The 20,146-nt window shown below is 38.5% G+C and overlaps 1 protein-coding gene across 2 annotated transcripts in view; it reads right to left on the bottom strand.

The window, feature by feature from the left end:
* The window catches only part of LOC142139997 (putative ATP-dependent RNA helicase DDX60), a 382,899-nt gene that overhangs the window by 238,533 nt on the left and 124,220 nt on the right, over positions 1-20,146 (bottom strand). For both annotated transcript variants that reach the window (XM_075197859.1, XM_075197866.1), the window contains exons 15-17: positions 17,698-17,950; positions 4,287-4,453; positions 826-981 (exon numbers count right to left, since the gene is read on the bottom strand). In XM_075197859.1, the coding sequence (XP_075053960.1) occupies positions 826-981; positions 4,287-4,453; positions 17,698-17,950 (576 nt within the window). The remainder of the gene's footprint in view (positions 1-825; positions 982-4,286; positions 4,454-17,697; positions 17,951-20,146) is intronic.

Genomic DNA, 20,146 nt, shown 5'->3' with positions numbered 1-20,146 from the left:
AGCACCCGGAGGAAACCCACGCAAACACAGGGAGAACATACAAACTCCACACAGATAATGCCATGGTCGGGAATTGAACTCATGACCCCAGTGCTGTGAGGCAGAAGTGCTAACCTCTAGGCCACTGCACTACCCTTCTAGCAATAAGCTGCTATATATTGGCAAAGCATGCTGGGGCTTGTAGTTTCACAATACCTGGAGTGCCACAGGTAGCCAAGCCTGGACTAGTGGGACAATCCCGATTTTTGGTGACTGTTCTGCCCAATCTAAGGGGCAGGTCAAGACTGTGTACTCTTTATATACACACTGCATTCTTTATATACTACACTATGGTGCTAGCTGTCCTTCGTGGGCTGACCACTCCCACTCTAGTGTCTGGTCTCGCCTCTATAAGGGATGGCTACACCCCCTTTGGTGGGCCCTGAGCGTTGCAGTCCCCCGGTGCCCCAGTCCGACACTGGCCAGGTGACAAAAGCAGTCCTCTGAAGCATACATCTAAATGCATTAACTCCTTGTTTGATTACATACAGTAATTTGCTGGCAATCAAGTTATCTAAAGCAACTCATTGAACACATTGATATGTTATTTTCCTAATTATCCTGACTAGACCATAAGCATGCCACATCTGAAAAAATCCAGGTTAAAGTTTTGTGACTATACGCAGAGCAAAGGGCAAAAGGAAAAATTCATTGTTTACCAAGCATAGCTGACAGTATAATTGAAAAAAACATTGGACATACTGATACATTAAATGAATAAAACACAAATTTCACAATGAAGTAATTGTTGTTTTCTGAATATTTACATTTACTTCTGTTCATTACCTGCCATGTGTCTGGTATGAAATGTTCCACCCTTGTATCAGGGTCAGATCTCTCGTCTCTCAGCAAATGTTCTCCCATACACTGCATCTGGAAACGAACTGAACCAACTTCAACTGAATATCTGCTCTCTTTAGTCTCTTTCTTTGTGTTGGGTAACTGTAATATGATTTATATGTTTACATATTTTAATTACGGTGCAGTTTAAATACCATATATTTTCCAGCCTACTGTAACCGACCTTGTAGGATATTTTTCATAACCCATTTCATTTAGTTTATAGCTTAATAGAAACAACTCTTAATATTTATTTTGTCAACATTGATTCAGTAAATACATTTCCTGATTCACTTTGCTTTAATTACATAGCTGGACTATGTCTATTTGTTATTTTAAAAAAAATATTGCATAAAGTCACTCTCAGCACACATTACTTTGTACTACTGCAAGGGGTTAATTATTGCCACCACTAAATCTTACACTCACATTTTATACTGTAGACATAAATGGAATCACTCCCAAATCTGCCCATAAACTCTGATTCTGCCATCTCTAAAGGTTAATCTAAGGTGCCCTTTGGCTCACCTTCAAGTATACACCCAATATAGCATACAAAATGCACTCAGTCGGATTTAACAGACTTTTTGTTAAATGCTATATATATTCATTTTAGAACATGACAGCAAAAATATATTATAAGTGACAAAGCACAGTACTTATTCTGTACATACAAGAAAGCTTATAGAAATGACATACGTAGAACATGCAAACAAAACAAAAACCTATATATAAACATTACTCAGCTGTCTTGGCGATAGTGGCCTGGAGCAGTAATGGTTAGCCTATTGCTTGCTTGGGCCTCAGGGAATCTGTACATGAGTGACCCAGCTAGACGGTTCACACATGCATAGTGGCACTAAAAGTTCAGACTTGGGCTTTCAGTTCCACTTTGTGAAAAAATTAATTAACTAAAAAAAAGTAAATAATAGATTTAAAAAATAAACATAAAAATACATTTAAAAACTACTGCCCAATGAAAAAAGGGTGTATTCAAATCTCTTTTAAATTGATTTTCTTCTGTTATCATCATCCTGAGACCCTTGTGAAACAGGCTAGCGAGGCTACTGCCAGAGATATAGCACTGCTGTTTTTGGCGGAGCCCCTTGATGTACAGGGCAAAGCCCTACCTTCAGCAAAAACAGCCATTTTTACTGAAGATATGGTGCTTTCAACTTTTTAATAAGTTTACTCCAAGTCTGAAGAATTATAGTTATTTATATATTTATTATATTTTTGTGTATACCTGAAGAATAGATTGTAATATATAATTTTCATAAATCTATGATATGTTATTAGGTTTGATTATATTTGATTTATTCAATGTGTAGTATTGCTGATCTCATCTTCGCAGGTATCAGAGGAGTCTACATATATTTTCTGTCCAAGAGATAAATAGATAGATAGATAGATAGATAGATAGATAGATAGATAGATAGATAGATAGATAGATAGATAGATAGATAGATTTTGTTAGAGTTTGCTGAGTCAATTTACGACAGCGCATGCAGTAGAGTTTCTAACTGCTTGTGGTCTACAAGAGTTACAGTCTTGTTATAGTAAGTGCACAAAACATGCAAAATGCAAGGCAGACTGAGCAACACTGTTAGCTTTCCACTTTGTATTGTATAGGTTTTGTTTTTCTTTCTTCATGTACCGAGATTATTAAATAGCAGGAGTGCTTCCAGAATGTGTATAATAAATTGAATCTCTTTTATTCTATAGTTACTCACATGAATTGAGTGTTTATAAAGTATTATGCAGTATATGGTACAATGTGACACCAGTTTTTCTCTGAGTGCTGAACAGTGTTCTTTAGGTTTTGTTTTAAATGAGTAAATATTAGTTCAAAAGCATGGAGCGATTATGGAAAAGTCTGTGCCCAAAGGACAAATGCTTTCTGATATATGTCACTAGTGATTTGTCCAGTATGTTGTAAAATAAAGAACGTTTAATCCATGTTTACTTCAACCACAACTAGTGGCCCTTGACTTTGTGAAGGTATTGCATCCCATATATAAGACGATAGTTAGGTCTCAATTTCATTGAAAAATGCCATTTCCTTTTAAAGCACATCTGGAAAATCGTTCAAGTGCAATGGAGGATTTATGAATGAAATGCACATCTTGGAAAATTTCCCCACATTTGAGCTATTAGTTTGCCTGAGTGCCTCCTTATTGGCAATAATAATGAATTTGAAAAGAAAAGAATTTGAAAATAATTTCTTTCAGTATAGACTTTTATGGTCCGAGTCTCTGTGATAATCTGGGCTGAGTGAGGACTGATTCTGACTGTCAATAATCACTGTCATAACAGTAAATTGTACAGGGCTAATGGTGCCTTCTGTGTGCTCTCAGAGGTGGTCAGGGCCAGAATAAGGGCCACATGGACCTGGGGCTGTGACCAGTGATGTGTGGGTGTGGCCAGATGTTTGTGGGCATGGCCAGCACCATGATATATACATTCACTGTCCACAAATATCTAATCAGCCAATCATGTGGCAGAAACTCGATGCATAAAACTATGCACACGTGGTCAAAAATTGCAATTGTTGTTCAGACCAGAATAGAGAAAAAATATGATCTAAGTGATTTTTACTGTGGAATGATTGTTGGTGCCATATGGGTTGTTCCGGTACCTCAGAAACTACTGATCTCTTGGGATTTTTACACACAACAATGCAGTAAGACACCAATGCACAGTTTTAGTGGAAACATGTCAATTAGCATGCAATGTAAATAAAAAATCAAAATGGTAAATTGTGACACTTGAAAAATATTACCCCAATGTTTCATTACTGTTGTGTGTTATTTAATCTATAAACAATGACTAGTTTTGCAGGTGAAAAAGTTCCATGGGTCCAAATATGTTAGTAGGCAGTGCTTACATGTGATGTTTACACTCCAAAACCATACTAGTAAGTTAATTGGTTGCTATTAAATTGCCCCTAGTCTCTCTCGGTCTGTGTGTGTGTGTGTAAGTTAGGGGATTTAGATTGTAAGCTCCAATGGGGCAGGGACTGATGTGAATGAGTTCTCTGTTCAGCGATGCGGAATTAGTGGCGCTATATGAATAAATAGATGATGACGATGATGATTTCTGTCACCCACACAAAGCATCTACACAGACAACAATCAAAAAGCAGAGCAGGGCTGTGCTTTAATATATGTGTCTAGTGGATAAATAGGTGCATTTGAGGCTAAAGACATGTCCTGTGCATTGTATTTCTCTTGTTTGCTAAAAACCTTATTGTACACTGTAAAAAAACATGTCCTTATAATCAAAGGACCAAGCAAGCCTCCTTTAGCCCACCATGACTATAAATATGCACATATTCATTGACAAAAACTATAGCTTTTTCTTTTATTCACAGATTGTTCACATGTGTATATCAGGATAATTTATACCTCAGATGACATCAATGAACAGGCTAAGTTCTCGAATCCCAGTTTGCTAAGATAAGTAGCTATCTGATGTTGATCTTTCTTTTGTAACATATCCTGGTGATTGTTCATTATTCCCTGGATTGTCTTTATAATTTCCACAACAATATTCATATCTCTTTGATCTTTAGCTGAAATAAAAAAACAAAGCAAACATATGTCTTAAAGTAGAGCACACACCATGAATACCATATATAAAAATAAAAACCTTCTCTAGTACCAGAACAAGAAAGAGGTTTGGTTAATGTAAATGGTGGACGACCGACATGGTTGCCAGCAGCTGAGTGTCTTAAGATTTCTACAATGACTGATTCAGCTTTCATGTCTCCATCTTCCATTGTTTAACCTAATTTCAACCATATCACACCACAGGTAGCCGCAAAGAAATGGCAGTTGCCAATGGCTGCTTTATTATTGGAGACTGAAAACTATTCTGCCTTACATTAATCATACACACTTTGACCATTTCCAGCTGCAATTGTTTGATGATAAACAATGATGATGATGATAATAATAATAATAATAATAATAATAATAATAATAGTAATATTGTAGTCATTTTTGGTTTGTTCTCAATGAGGTGCAGTGCAAATGCTGTTTTGTGACTCCTACTCTTGCATAATTGCACCCTTTATGGGTAAGCTAATGAATTTGCAAGCCAACATGGCTTTACCTATGAGGTTGCAAAGGTTTGCTGAGTCTCATGGGAGGAGTGCCCATGCAGCATAAACACAAAAACCTTGTGCAAAATAGAAAATAAAGGAGGAGTGAATGATGCAAAAATATTTCCATGTATCTATGAAAATATATGAATTTTAGCTTGAACTTGTATGAGCCAGTTCACACATGTGTGTACTGGTTCGAGCATGTGCTAATCAAATTGACATTGTGTGAACCAGCTCAAACATCTTTAAACCTATTTGACTTTCTCAATCTCAATTTGTTTTAATTGATCTAAAAAAATTTGATTGATCTAAATTGTCACCAAATTTTCAAATTTTAGAAACGATTCCCCAAAACAGCTTAAGAATCAATATGCAATCAATATGTAATATGCAACTAGTTTGAGCATCTCTATTTACTGCCATGCACATTTTACAGGTACAGCAACAACCCACAAAACTAGGTAAAGATTGATTTTTCAAGGGCAGTTCCAAGGATAGGAAAGTGTCTGGGCAGCTTGAAATGTGCTTGGTGGAAAAATAAGAGTACTTGTGTGCATCAAGAAGCAGTATGGGTTGGCAGTTTGGACAGTTCATATGTGAGCCTTAGTAAATAGACTTTTACATTCTTATTTTTTACTTTTATGAATATTTATCATTTAACAAATTTCTTGTTTACTGGTTGCTCTTCTCATCTACCATTAGCATTATTTGTAAATGCAGGCACCAACACTTAAACTTTAGCAACAGAAATAATTCCTGTTTCAATAGAGATATTATACAGACACAATACTTATTTTAAAAACAATAGTACAACTCTGCATGCTGAATAAAACAAATGCTTCTGCATGTCTGAGAGATGCTTTGAGCATCTGCTTGGTAAAGAAGAGGTAGTATGCTACTTTTCTTTATGATAATGTAGCCACTAATTGCATTTCGATCATTGGGGACCATTTACAAAGTTGCAGTCCTACTGTACAAATACTTATTTTGTGATGTAATTTGCTTTTTTGATTGATTGTGCTTGTTTATACAGTTACACAGATACATTAGTAAAATGTTTCACTTTCTGATGGAAGAAAAGTTGGGAAGATCAGTGTGCTTCTGGATCTGGGCTAGGCGGGGTGACATCCCTTGTATTGTAGCTACATAAAAATACAATAATTCATGGAAAAAAATAACTAAATGAGCATCAGGGAGTGGAAACTCTCTTGGGAAAGTGGGTATTACAAGTTGACCACCCTTTAAAAATCTACCCCATACTGTCTTTAGTTGAAAGTTTTACTCAGGCAGCTAGTGAGAGACATGTTGTTGTGGCATAAGTAAATGCTTGTCTCTCCAATCCTGAGTCACAGGACCAGTTTGCATCTATCTGGCATGGAGAACAAAATGCAGCGAGTGTTGTTAATAGGGGTTACATGCCTTCACCTAGTATTTGCCATGGTCTTGTTGTCAGAGACATGGAAGATGTTTCTTTACTGTCAGATGTTTTTCATTATATTGATGATTTCATGTTTACAGTTTAGTGCTCCAAATCGCCACATTTACTGTGGTTTATGGCTGGGATGTTAAATGGCCAACGATCTCTGACAGATCCAAAACAGTATTAAAGTTATTTCATCGTTGTACAATAATAATTGTCTATGCGATTTGTGTGGTTCCAAAACACAAAGCAATTTATTTAGCAAAAGCAAATAGAATAACAGTTCAATAAATAAGTACAGTCGATACATACGCTGTGTCCTGCTGTGCTCTGCTGGATCCAGCTATACAGTCCTTCAGTCCTGAAGACTGTGGTCAGAGAGACTGCAAGCTGATTCCAGAAGGCAATATATATATTTGGTGTTACAGTAAATACAATACAGATGACTTGGCATGTTTCCATAGGTGCAGGCTACAGGAATGTCCAGTTGCTTGCTGGTCATAGGTCAGTTCATTTGATCCTTACAAAGGGTAAGGGGCAACTTCCCCCAACAGCGAAAATATGTGCTTCTCAAGGAAACTGACCCAAATCAATTTTAAACAACTTAAAACACAATGTCATTTTGATCATTCAATCTTTAATCTTACATAACTATCGGTCGCAGGAAGCGATCGCAAAACCGAAATTAGCAGATGAGAGAAGGTAATGTGCAGATCAAAATGACATTAAACATGATACCTTTCCTATATCCTGAGCCTTAGATACTTTTAAAGTGCTTTGAAGAGTAATATATTTAACTGTAAACTCTATTACATTTGATTATAAACAAATGTGTGTTGGAACTGGAACTATTTTAAGGTGAACAATTTAGAAGTGAATGTGTAAGTGTAAGTGTGTGTGTGCGTTATTTATTGTGCAATTGCATCATAACACGTGGCGTACTAATCACAATCGCACGGTAAAACAATACTAATCAATATACTTCTTTTCATCCAATTATTCGACTTTGACAACACCTAAATCACCAGCAGTTTAGTCAAAACCGCTAGGGAAACCATCAGAAAAGAGAAAAAAATTTTTATACCTGCATCTGATAGATTAGATAGCTGAAACTACATATTGATTTAGCTATCATGCCATTCAGAACATAAGTGGAGGCACAATTGACTAAGAACTAAGGGGGCAATTATTTATTGATTAAGGGGCAAAATTTATTTCTGAATAACTTATGTGGGTACATTTATTTTTTCATTATATTAAGGGGCATAATTATTGTTCATTATACTACAGAAGCAATATTGTTTGATTGCTAACTGGGGAAATAATTATTTATGATGGGGCAACACTTATTATTTCAAAATAGAGGCACCATTTATACTGCATACATGTGACAATACAAGTAGCAGCAAACGGGCACATGTTCATGGGGTAAAGGTAACCTGGCTAAACATTAATATTTTAACAATATTATATCTTTCTTGACATTTTGAATAAAGTATTTAAACCAAATGTTTATCAGGGCAGGAAGGCTTCCTTTAAAGTTCCAGTCTCCAAAGTACAGGAACATGCTTGAGAAAGTCCCATTACAGATTAAATGCATTGGAGGAATCATTAATACTCATATTACACATGAATTGCACACTGGAATTAGACCTTAGAGGCTTCCATAGTGACGGGTTGCGGCTCCTCACTACCACAAAAGAAGACATTTGGGAGTGCTAAGGTAGGGTAAGGTCTCAGCTCACTAGGCTGTATCGATCATTATTTCTTGCAGTAATCTTGTTGTTCCAAGTGCCTCCTAACGTTTTCCCTCTATAATCATTGATATCAAACATAATCGCTCATTGTTTTTTTACATGCAGCATTGGTCTCAGTTTTTACTTTTTGCACTATTGTACAATTCACTCATCAAAGCACTCATTGATTAATATTTTACTTTTTCCTTTCAAATATCTCAATGCAAAAAAAAAGTTCTGTTCACATGAAGCCCAGAACAAAAAAAGGCTTTTGAGACAGCTAAATAGACTATACATATTCTCATTCAACTATATGTTACAGTTGCAGGCATGGTATGTTCTGGGGTTTGTGGCAAAATGTACTGAACAAAGGGGCAGAAAGATACTTTTGGGATTTTCGTCAAAGCAATATAGCCTAGCCCAAAGAAATCATACACCTTTAGAATTTTTTTTTAACAGTTTAGACATGTGGAAAACACAACCAAAGGATATTATTGGTCATGTATGGCTCAGTCCTCATAAACTTCAAATTATATGGGAGGGCAGGACAGAAAGTATTGGTCGTTTCATCAATCAAGAATAGAGGCTGGAAGAAAGGTAGATTGGCAGAAATAATAGCCTGGGGGTCAGGTGATACTAGTGCTGTTTTTTTACTTGATGATCTTGATGTCGATATCAGATATTTTCCTTTTTAGAGATTACTAGCTCTGCCATAAAATAAGAAAGTTATGTTTTACTGAGACTCCAAGCCACATGTACTGTTGTTGTGAATTGTTGAATTTGTGGGTACATGCCAATCATCTTGGACACTAAATTTCCTGTTTGCAGACTAACTCCCATTGTAACAAGACATATTTTCTAATAACATGAAATGGGTAGTGTCACGGTCACTAAGGTTCTCGACCCAGAATTCTGCCAGTAGTAGTCACTACCCTCGAGGCGCGGAGTCTAACGCAGCGACTGTTCTTCTCCAGGGACCCCTGCAAGAGGGTTTGGGTTTTAGCGGCACCACTGCGCAGGTCGCGGCGCTCAAGAGAGTGTGGCAGAAAACAGAATACAGCAGAGGAATAGAAGGATAGGACAATCAGGGCAATGGCACGTGATGTGGCGTATAGGAGATGTGGATGAACCTTAAGAGCAGCGGAGAGGTGCAGATGACGGACAGGAGGTTGATATCACCGGCGTAGAGATAAGGTCTGGCCAATAGGAGATGTAGATAAGTTCAATGAACAGCAGGTATTTACCACAGTGGTGGCGATAATTATTCGGCCAGTAGAAAAGATAACAGGAGGTGTAATTATATTCAGCGAATGGCTGGGATTTACCACGGAGGTGGCAATGATTATCCGGCCAGTGGATGAGATAATAAGAGATTTAGTGATATACAGCGAATGGCTGGGATTTACCACAGAGGTGGCGAGGATGATCCAGCCAGTGGATGAGATAATAAGAGATGTAATTATATTCAGCGGATGGCTGGAATTTACCACGGAGGTGGCGATGATTATCCGGCCAGTGGATGTGATAACGAGAGGTGTAGTTATATTCAGCAGGTGGCTAGAATTTACCACGGACGTGGCAGAGATTTATCCGGCCAACAGGTGAGAGAGAGCAGGTACTGCGATGATCATGGAGAGGCAAATTTACGACGAACGTGGCAGAGAATTATCCGGCCAACATGTGATATGTTGCAGGTACTGCGGTGGTCAGCGAGAGGCAGATATACCACGGACGTGGCTGTAAGTTATCCGGCCAGCAGGTGAGAGGTAGCAGGTGCTGTGATGAACAGTGAGAGGCAGGTTTACCACGGACGTGGCTGTGAGTTATCCGGTCAGCAGGTGAGCGGTAGCAGGTGCTGCGGTGAACAGCGAGAGGCAGGTTTACCACGGTCCTGGCTGTGAGTTATCCAGCCAGCAGGTGAGAGGTAGCAGGTGCTGCGGTGAACAGCGAGAGGCAGGTTTACCACAGACATGCTGCAAGTTATCCGGCCAGCAGGTAAGAGGTCTGGAGATGCATTCATGCTGAGAGGAACAGGAACCACAGGAGAGTAGATCATGGCTACCACAGCGAAGTGAGGATCAAGAACAGACAATTAGGAAGGGGTCACAGGTGCCTTAAATAGGGGAAAGCTAACGGATAACCAATACATAGTGAGGAAAGGTTATAAGGTTCCCTCTGGTCTGCACATGCGCAGAAGTACTTTCAAGATGGTGGACGGTCGCGGTGTTGTACAGGCGCTGGCAGAGAGGTGAGTGGCCTGGATCTAGGTTCAGAGATCCAGCGAGTGACAGGTAGAAGTTTCAATGTTGCTGTTTTATTTTTTGCTGATAATGCTATGGTAATGCACCATGTTTTTGCAAACAATTTTTAGGCATGTATATTCTTCTCTTATTAAACATTGTGGGCCTAATTCATTAAGGAACGTAAATCATGATGCGTGTCGTATTTTGCGTAAAATTGCTCTGCGCATGCTCACAAACAGACACATATGACAGCTTACACTTTCAAGGGAGGAACAGGGGAGGAAAGGGGTGTATGCACATAGGCAATGTACAGTAAGTTTGTGTCAAGGAACGTACATCTGTCCGATTCAAGCTCTAGGCATCTCTCAGGTACGTCATTTTTTTGCCGTATCATTTGCATCAGATGCAGGGCAGGTGTAAGTTCTGACTGATAGCGATGACGATCACATATGCATTATAAAACTTGTGTTTGCAATTAATAGCAACTGTAAAAATGCATTTTGTGTATAGTATGTACTAAGAATATCATGATATAGGTGAATAATTAGTTCTATCAGTTAAGTGCCTTTTCAATGTTAAGATTGTTTTACAAATTATTTGTATTACATTTCTTCTCGTTATGGTTATGTGTATGGAAATGTTCATATTTTTGTGGACAGTTCCAGACTACTTTTCCGGGACCTACCCTTGCTTGCTTTTGGAAAAGAGAAAAAATAGAAAATGGTGGATCAAGAATGCTCGGATAATAATGTATTAATTTCTTTTGACATGTACAATAATTTTAGCCAAGAAGATGCTCATGAGGTGCGGAAGAGACCACAATTCACTAGACCGACTAGAGTTGTACCCATTGTTATGATCTGCCTTGCGTCTCTATTGTTTATATTACCCTGTAATACCTGTGATCCACCAGAAGTGCTGCTGTTCTGCCTTTCTCCACTACCGGGAGTTAACTAGCACAGCTAGTTAATCATCCACACCTGACTGTGTCTTATGTATGCCTATCCCAGTATCCTTTGCTAGTCATTGATGTTTCTGAGTCTGTTTTTGTTTGTACCTTGGATTATTTCCCTGCCTTCTCTGTTCCCATGGATATTCCATGTTTAGCCAGTTCTTGCTTCTTTCTACAGCCTTATATCAATCACCTGTATCTTCTCTTGGAGGTAACCTGACATTTGCATTACTCCTGCTAATCTGCTATACCTGACAATCTGATTATACTCTGACCCGGTCTGTGTTCATTGCATCACCTGGATTGTTATTTTCTCTGCAATAAACAATTCAACATTTTTATCATATGTTTGGCTCCATGGCTATACTTGCAAGTCCTAGTTTGTGGAACAGATTTTGTAACACCCGTTCTTTCTGACCATAGGATCACACCATGAGAAACTGCCGTCTGTGAGTAACCAATACCCGAGTGGGGGGGGAGGGGGGGTGGACTGACCATGCCACACACACAATCTGACCACACTCCTTCTGCCCGATCCCCTCTGCCCATGAAACTTGTAACTTGTAATGTGGAATGTTGGTGGCTTAAATATCCCCATAAAGAGAAAAAACTCATATCACAGCCCTTCTTGCAGGAAACGCATTGGAAATTGGGAGATGACTCTAGCCTTAACGATACATGGATTACTGAATGCATATCAGCTCCATATAAAATTAAATCCAGCGGAGTGGCAGTGTTGTTTGGGAGAAATGTACCCTACACCATTTCCAATAGGGTCATAGATCAAAATAATATATATATATATATATATATATATATATATATATATATATATATATATTACTAAACACTCAGATCGGTGACCATAAATATAAGTTTTTAAATATCTACGCTTTCAACGCTAATCAAAAATAATTTTTCAATTTTATATCCCAACTCCCAACCTTGCACCTAGGGAAACACCAAAATTAATAGAAGGGGGGATCTTATTGTGGTTGACGACCCATTTATGGCTAAAAGCCCTATCACTCAAAATAATCTGTCTGAAATGTGGACCCAAATTACCACTCTAAAAGTAACACATGGCCTCACGGATCCATGGAGACTATTAAACCCCTCTGATAAATTGTTCACTTTCCACTCAGCGGTCCACAATTTATTCTCTAAGCTTGATTACATATTACTAGCAGACTCTCTGATAACCGAAATAATTAAGACTAATATTGGATCTATACTCATATCTAATCATGCCCTGGTTTTTGTATCGCTCCACCTCCCCTTGGAGGGTCAACGAAAATCCACCTGGCGATTTCCATCCTACCTATACACATCAGACACTTTAAACAATTTCAATAATAGCATTGACCATTTTGACAATCCAGTGCTATTTTAGAAGACTTCCAAGGTGGTGATGCAGGGGAACATAATAACATACATGGATAATCGGAAAAAGGAAATTAACAAAATCTACCAATCTCTAACACAAACCATGCAACCCAATACAATATTTACCTCTCCAAACCTAATGGCACCCCACCTAACAACTTTCTTGATGTCCTCCTATCGCCCTATCACATTGCTGAATTTGGATTTTAAAATCCTCTCTCATATTATGGCCAAATGCCTTAAAACTATTCTACCTTCCCTGTTGACCTAGCACCAATTGGGTTTCGTCCGCGAACACCACTCGGTGAGGGGTATTCAAAACATCATAGCCTCTTCCCACACATGCTTTATACTTGCAACGCACTCATTAGCCTAGAGTCCCACAAGGCATTTGATGCAGTATCTTGGTCCTTTTTTTCAGCTGTATTAGATAACAGGAAATTTGGAACAGACTTTATAGCAATGATGAACTATTTTTATGACACTCCATCAACCTATTTAATAATTAACACATTACTAGGAGATTCTTTGGTGATGATGAGGGGCACTCGACAGGCATGTCCGATGTCCCCCCTGCTATTTAATCTATCACTAGACCCTATGTTAACAGTTATTCAGCACTGGCCCCAGTTAAAGGGTATACAAATTGGCACGAAATGCACTAAAATAACGTCATTTGCAGACAATATTTTGCTCCATATTTCAAACCCGGAGACACGCCCTCTCTAGCTGTGCATTGAGCGTACTGAGTTGCTGTGTTTACTGTACTGTGCTGTCTCCCATTGTATTGTGATTTTGTTTGTCTCTGTACGGCGCTGCGGATGCCTTGTAGCGCCTTATAAATAAATATTAATAATAATAATAATAATAATGTCTAAGCCCCTTAATGAATAAAATCGAGGAGTTTGGTTCAGTGTCAGGTTTTGAGGTAAATCTTGACAAATCAGTAGCTATCTCCTTGGAACAAGGCCCAGTAAATCCTAGTTAGGCTCAACACCTTTCGTTGCAGTGGTCTAGTCACTCAATACCATACTTGGGAGTTCAGCTCCCGAAGAACATGGCCACTCTTTACAATCTCAATATTGGCAAAGCCATATCTGACAGAAGAACTGCTAGGATAGGAGCGACACAATCTCTCTTATGTGGGCAGGGCTAACCTTTTCAAGATCATAGTGTTCCCTCATTTGTTATACCCTCTACATACTTTACCACTCTTGCTAACACAAAAAGATGCTCACATATAAATTACCTATTCCGATCATTCATATGGAAAAAGAAGCGTCTCCAAATTAGCCTTATTAAGCTAAAGCAACCCAAAACAAATAGAGGTATAAATTTCCCTGACATTGTACAATATATTTATGCGGCTCATTTGCGTTATTGGAAAGATTGGCTGACAGATCAGAGTATTTATACCAGTTTAGAGGTAGAAAAACAATTTCTCCCAGATATTCATACCAAGGCCTTTCTTCATTTGCACGATCAAGAATTACTTTCCCCCATTCCTGAAAATCCCCTTGTTATCTCAGTTAGGAAAATCTGGCACATTTTAAGGCATAAATTACATCTGAATCCCTATAAATCTATATACTTACCTTTTCTTAAGAACCCTGAATTTCAAAATGGAATGGTGGCAGACAGTTGGACAACTATCAGATAAGACCATCGAAAAACCACACCACTATAATAGAGAACAGGAATTATTTCCCTTTTTAGGCCCATTTTCCTTAATATTTTGCACAGAGGATACCTATCACCACATCGCAGACATACAATTGGTCTGTCTGATGATTCTAGATGCCCTAAATGTAATGAATCTCCGGCCAATCTATATCCCTGTCTATGGGCCTGTCCTGTAATTTAATTCTTCTGGACTCGCATATGGAGATTCGCATTGACAGATTTAGTGAATTATTTACCCCTCATGTCTGAGTGGGCAATATTGGGTGTACTCCCCCCTGACACGCATATCACTGCAGGGGGAAGAACACTACTGATGGCAATCTCTGCTGCAGGCAGGAAAACCATTCTCTATATGTGGATAGAGAACTCCTCTTCTACGTTAGATCTGTTCAAGAATAAAATGTTCTTTCTCCTGCGGATGGAATGGCTGTAGGCCTCATTGCAGAAGGGCACATTAACCCGCAAGTTCTTTGAAACTTGTGAGAGTTATATTAACATATTGCCTATTCCTCTATGAGTACAGCTTCTAGAATGTTTCTACAAGATTCTCCAATATATATATAGGAGACTGTGTGAACCCTCATTCCTCCTCTGGTCTCCGCACCTCAGGCTCTCTAGGTTTTCTATTTTCCTTTCGATATATGTGTGGGATGGGGAGAGCGGAGCTCTTCATTTATTCCTTTCTCTAGTGACACCATAATTCTTAATATAACCATAATTTAGCTGTGCAAAGTTTCATTGCTGGAATATGATGTGACTTCCTACATCCATGAACTTGGACTCTTGTCTCTGAAGTGGAGAAAAAGATTAAATAATACTATTTCTCTCTTGTCGCAGATATAAAACATGTAATAATATATATGTACATGTATGTTCATTGAATTTGAAAATGGTTAACAACATCTGTTGTATATATGTCAATTGTACATTTCCGAACTTCTTCAATAAAATATTTTATTTTTTTTTAAAAAAAATAGCATCATGTTAAATGAATTTCATGGTAAAAATAAATGCAAAAAACACACCCTTTTTCAATATATTTTTATGAATGATTATATTATTAACAGGTGTTAATGTATTTAATAATATTTTTTTTTTATTTGTGCGTTCTGACTTTATATATACATATGCATTGTGCGTCTCCTGCAGTGTGTTGTGTCTCTCTTTATACGGCAAGTGCAGTATAGGGAGAGTGAGCTTACACCTGTATTCAACTAGAAACGTTTCTGGAGATTCGCTTGTACTTCAATACGGGCATATTTTCTTGCAATTTTCGTTCAATTTAAATAACGCAAATTGTGTCCACTTTGAGTGTCTTAATGAATCAGGCCCTGTGTGTATTGTACGGTGGTAGTCATTTCACTGACTACCACCAACCCGTAGTACTTGCCTCGACAAGGATTACCTGACCGTCACTTTTCCTACATACTTCTGAAGCCGAATGTTTATTACAGTGATTTGTAAGAATTCCGATCACATAACTCGCAGGCAGCTGTTACGTAACTTTTCAACCCGACAGTATTATTTGTGGTCTTAAAGAGATAATTTAAGGAGGCGCTGCCTCTATAATTTAAAAGCCTTACTAAAAGACATTGTGGACCCGGCACCTCCTTAAATTATCCCTTTAAGAGCATAAATAATACTGTCGGGTTTAAAAGTTACGTCATTCACAGCTGCCGCCGTGTTATGTGATTGTAATTCTTGCAAATCGCTGTAATAAACATTCGACTTCACAGGTATGTAGGAAAAGTGACGGTCGGGTAATCCTTGTCGGGGTACGTACTATCGGGTTTATCATACTCGGTATATCGTACCACATCTGTATTGTAACTTTATGCATGAATTGCCGAAGATTCTGCAACTCACTCAGAGAGATAATAGTATATTTGCACATCCCTATATATGTTGTACTAAATATAGATTAGATGACATTTATATATAACACCATTTAGAAATAAAATATTTTTCTGTATAAACGGGAGAGGGTGCGCAGGAAGAGAAGACACAAAAAAAGAAGTTTGAACTTACCCATCTTTGGGTACAGTGACGATAAGTTCTTTGCTTCTTGTTGGGTAGGTCATTGTCGCCGTCAGCCAACCAGTGACCGGAAAAGTGAGCCAATCACGGCTCACTTCGAGCCTTTTGTATGTTTGGCATTGACGCAACAGCGTCTATTTAAGCCGCCGTGCTCTGCACCATTTGAGAAGTCCAGCTTCAGTAAAGAAAGACGGACATCGTGGGACTTCCGAAGTCGCTTCATCAAGAACAGAAGACGCTGCTACAGGGAGCCCTTGTAAGGGCTAGGAGAGCCCTTGTCAGGAAGAGCTGTGTGTCATGGAGCTGTGGGGTGAGGTAGAGCAGTGCACTATGCACTATGCCTAGTGTTAGAGTTGTGCAGTGGTCGATCACATAGACTGTTGGTAGGATCAGGTCACTGCTTTGATTTGCTGTTATTGTTTGTTAGAGTTAATGCTTGTGTGGGAGGCACATTAGAGCTAGAGTACTGCACTGGGGGGTGGTTGTTGTCCTGTCACCCCTGTATCTAGGTTCCAATTGGCAGCATGCAGACGTCTATTGAGAGGAGGTGACCTTTTTCCCCAGTGAGTATCATTCTCCGGTTTCATCTTGTATCCCTGCCCCCCAGCAATTTGTCTGCTTTACTCCATAGACCGTGGTGGTATGGAAAGTGGTTTTGGTAGGTCTGGGTGGACGGTAGGTGTTCCATCATGAACAAGGTAGGACATCAGTGTGCGTCTGTCGTTCCCCACAGGTGTTACATAAGCAATATACAGTATATCATTATCAAGTAAACATTAGATGTAATGTAACTATTTACATCTAGAAGACTACTTCTGCTTCCTATAGTGCAAAGGTAGTATTTATCTTTGTAAAGTCAGCATGCAACCACAATTAGTTCTACAGGACTTGAAAGAGGCTGCAAACTTGGGAGATCTTCAGAATTTCTCTGGTGAGCAAAGAAGCTTAGTGTCTCACTCTCCTTGATTTATAGATTACCTTGAAAGTGACTGGTATTCCAAAGGTTATATTATTACTGAGATGCTTACACTGAATCAGGGGAATTCATTTTGCATGCTTACCTTTATCAGAGCTACATAAACATTATTTTTCTGTAACATATTTTGCACTAGTAATTTTTTTTATTGTGTTAGTTTTTCAGTATAGCAATCATGGTAACCTGATATACATATACAATAGATATATTCTGATTTGGTATATCATAAACTATAATTTAGATGTTTTATATAATATAAATATAGTAAAATACCTACATTTAGTATTGCAATGTTCAAGCCACATTTCAAAGTAGATTGTTAATGCTCTTAATTGTGCCTGATATTTCACAATTGGTATTTGCAATAACTTCAGAAAAGTTTCCATTTTTTTAACCCCAGAGAAGAAATCTCCCCTGATTTCTTTTTCCAAAGATGGCGCCAGGGTCTTCCATTGTTGATGCTCCTTGTTTTCTTCATTGGCTTTGCTCTCTTTTTGATTCTTTTCAATAATCTGATCTTTTTTTTTCATCTGTAAAAATAAATATATTTATTATATCTAAGTATAGCTATGTGAAAAAGTAACCTAAACCTCAGGGGAGTAGGAAGCTCTCGAAATGTTTCTGTTTTGTATTGAGAAATGTCCCAGTTTGTGATTTGTGTAATATCAAATACCTTAAGTTCGTAAAATGGATTAAAATGCAGTGGTCAAAGTGGAAATATAGAAGTGGCAGTATGAAAAATGTAATGGGAATGTAAGTGAATGGAATTTGATAGATTTACGATAAGGGCCGTAGGAGAAGTGGCGGTATGGCACACCACCGTATACACCCCCCATCTTGACCACTGATTATATGATCAAAGGTAGATAATTAATCACTATACTGGTATGCTCTGGATATTTTCACTTGTGTGTAATATAATAGTAAAAAAACAATATAATTTTGTATAGTAGGTCACACATTTTCTAAAGAAATTCTCTCGCTACCTCTGAGGTAGATCATTGATCTTTATACTGGTATTACTCAGTTATTTTACCTTAATTATACTATAATTAAAGATGTGTGCAGACCCCCGTGTTTTTGTTTTAGTACTAAAAACCATCTTCATGTGTTAGTTTTGGTCTAGGATCTAGATTTCATAAAAAATTGCGAAAAATAGGTAAATCATGTAATTTGGAGCTGTTTTTGTTCCTAAATTAGTATTTCTAGCATCAACATTAATTTACAGTCATTTACAGTCTATTTTCTAATGATCTCTTCACAACCCACAAGATTTTTACCAATTTTAATTGTTATTTAAAAGCTACAGCAATGCGGTCGCTGAATGCCGAAAACGCCCAAAATTTTACAGACCACAAGACAGCATGTCCTGCACATACCTCAAATGTTTTAGGAAATTCTGAAACACCAAGTTTTGTGTGCAAACCATAATATAATCCTTATGAAACATAGTGGCAGAGCACTGGCTGATAGGATGGTCATTTTAGAAAAGAAAATAGGCAAAGAAGGGCCTGATTCAGAAGTAAAATGGTGGCAGAAAGTTCACGGACACAATATTTTTAATGTTAGACCGCATATGTCATGGAAAGTAAAAAGACAGAATTCAGAGCTTATCAGGTGGACAGCAGCACCAATAGACATGTAGACAAGTAGATAGACAAAGTTGGCCAAGCAGCAAGGATCAGCAAGTTACACAGACCTACCAACTGGATCAGACCTCCTGGCCCACTGGTCCTCCTGGATTATTTAACTGTGGAGTTTGTTGTCAGGAGTTTATGCCTGTTGGGACTCTGACCTGTGAGGTAACCTGCTGGGGACTTTGTTAGGGTTTCTGCTGACACTGGTGAATTCAATGACACTTTATTATATTTGGTGGGGGAACACGTTTCTCCTTTGGGAACATTGTTACATTTACTCTAGATTATATATTTGATAAATAAAGAGGCTTGTCACGGGCACTAGGAGTCTTTACCCAGGTATCACCAGATGATGGACTTACCAGAGCAGTAAAGTTGGTATTATGGTACTCTGGTAGCGGGGTGATCACGGAACAGGAGACAGCAGATGGTAAGAGAATGCCCGAGGAAAGTCTATGACTAGCAGCACTGGTAATAGGTAGATAACTGTACACGAGGAACTGGATGGACAAGGAAACGTGAGGGTAATCAGTGGTCTGCGTATAGCAAGTTGTACCACTGCTATAGTGAAGGAATGTCCATAAGTAACGAGGAGGTGATGAGAGTCAGCGGTCTGCGTATAGCAAGTTGTACCGCTGTCTAGGTGAAGGAATGGAATCCAGGTGAAGGTATCCAGGGAGTCAGTGGTCTGCGTTAGCAAGTTGTACCACTGCTATGTGAAAGGATACTGGAAACTGGTGACTCAGGAAACAGGTAACAGTGGTCTGCCTCTAGCAAGTTGTACCACTGAAATATATAAGTGAGGAGGAGCACGGGGAGATAAATGCAATGCAGAGTATACATGGGCACACTGAACTTGATCCCACGATGATAGGCACAAAATAATAATAACTGAGCAGCACTGCACAAATATTCAAATTCACAAGAACTATCCAAGCTAAAAGGAAACACAGTCAAATAATGGCAATAGTCTCAGTGGATAGGAAACTCCGGAAGAGAACAACTCAGTCCAGCAAGATATGCAATACACCAGCACAGTCAATGAGAAGTATGCATACCGTGGTTCAGGAGAGCAGGCTGTCAGAGAGA

The sequence above is a fragment of the Mixophyes fleayi genome, chromosome 1 (assembly GCF_038048845.1).
Source record: "Mixophyes fleayi isolate aMixFle1 chromosome 1, aMixFle1.hap1, whole genome shotgun sequence".
Classification (NCBI taxonomy): Eukaryota; Metazoa; Chordata; class Amphibia; order Anura; family Limnodynastidae; genus Mixophyes; species Mixophyes fleayi.
This window is presented reverse-complemented; position numbering and strand designations above follow the sequence as displayed.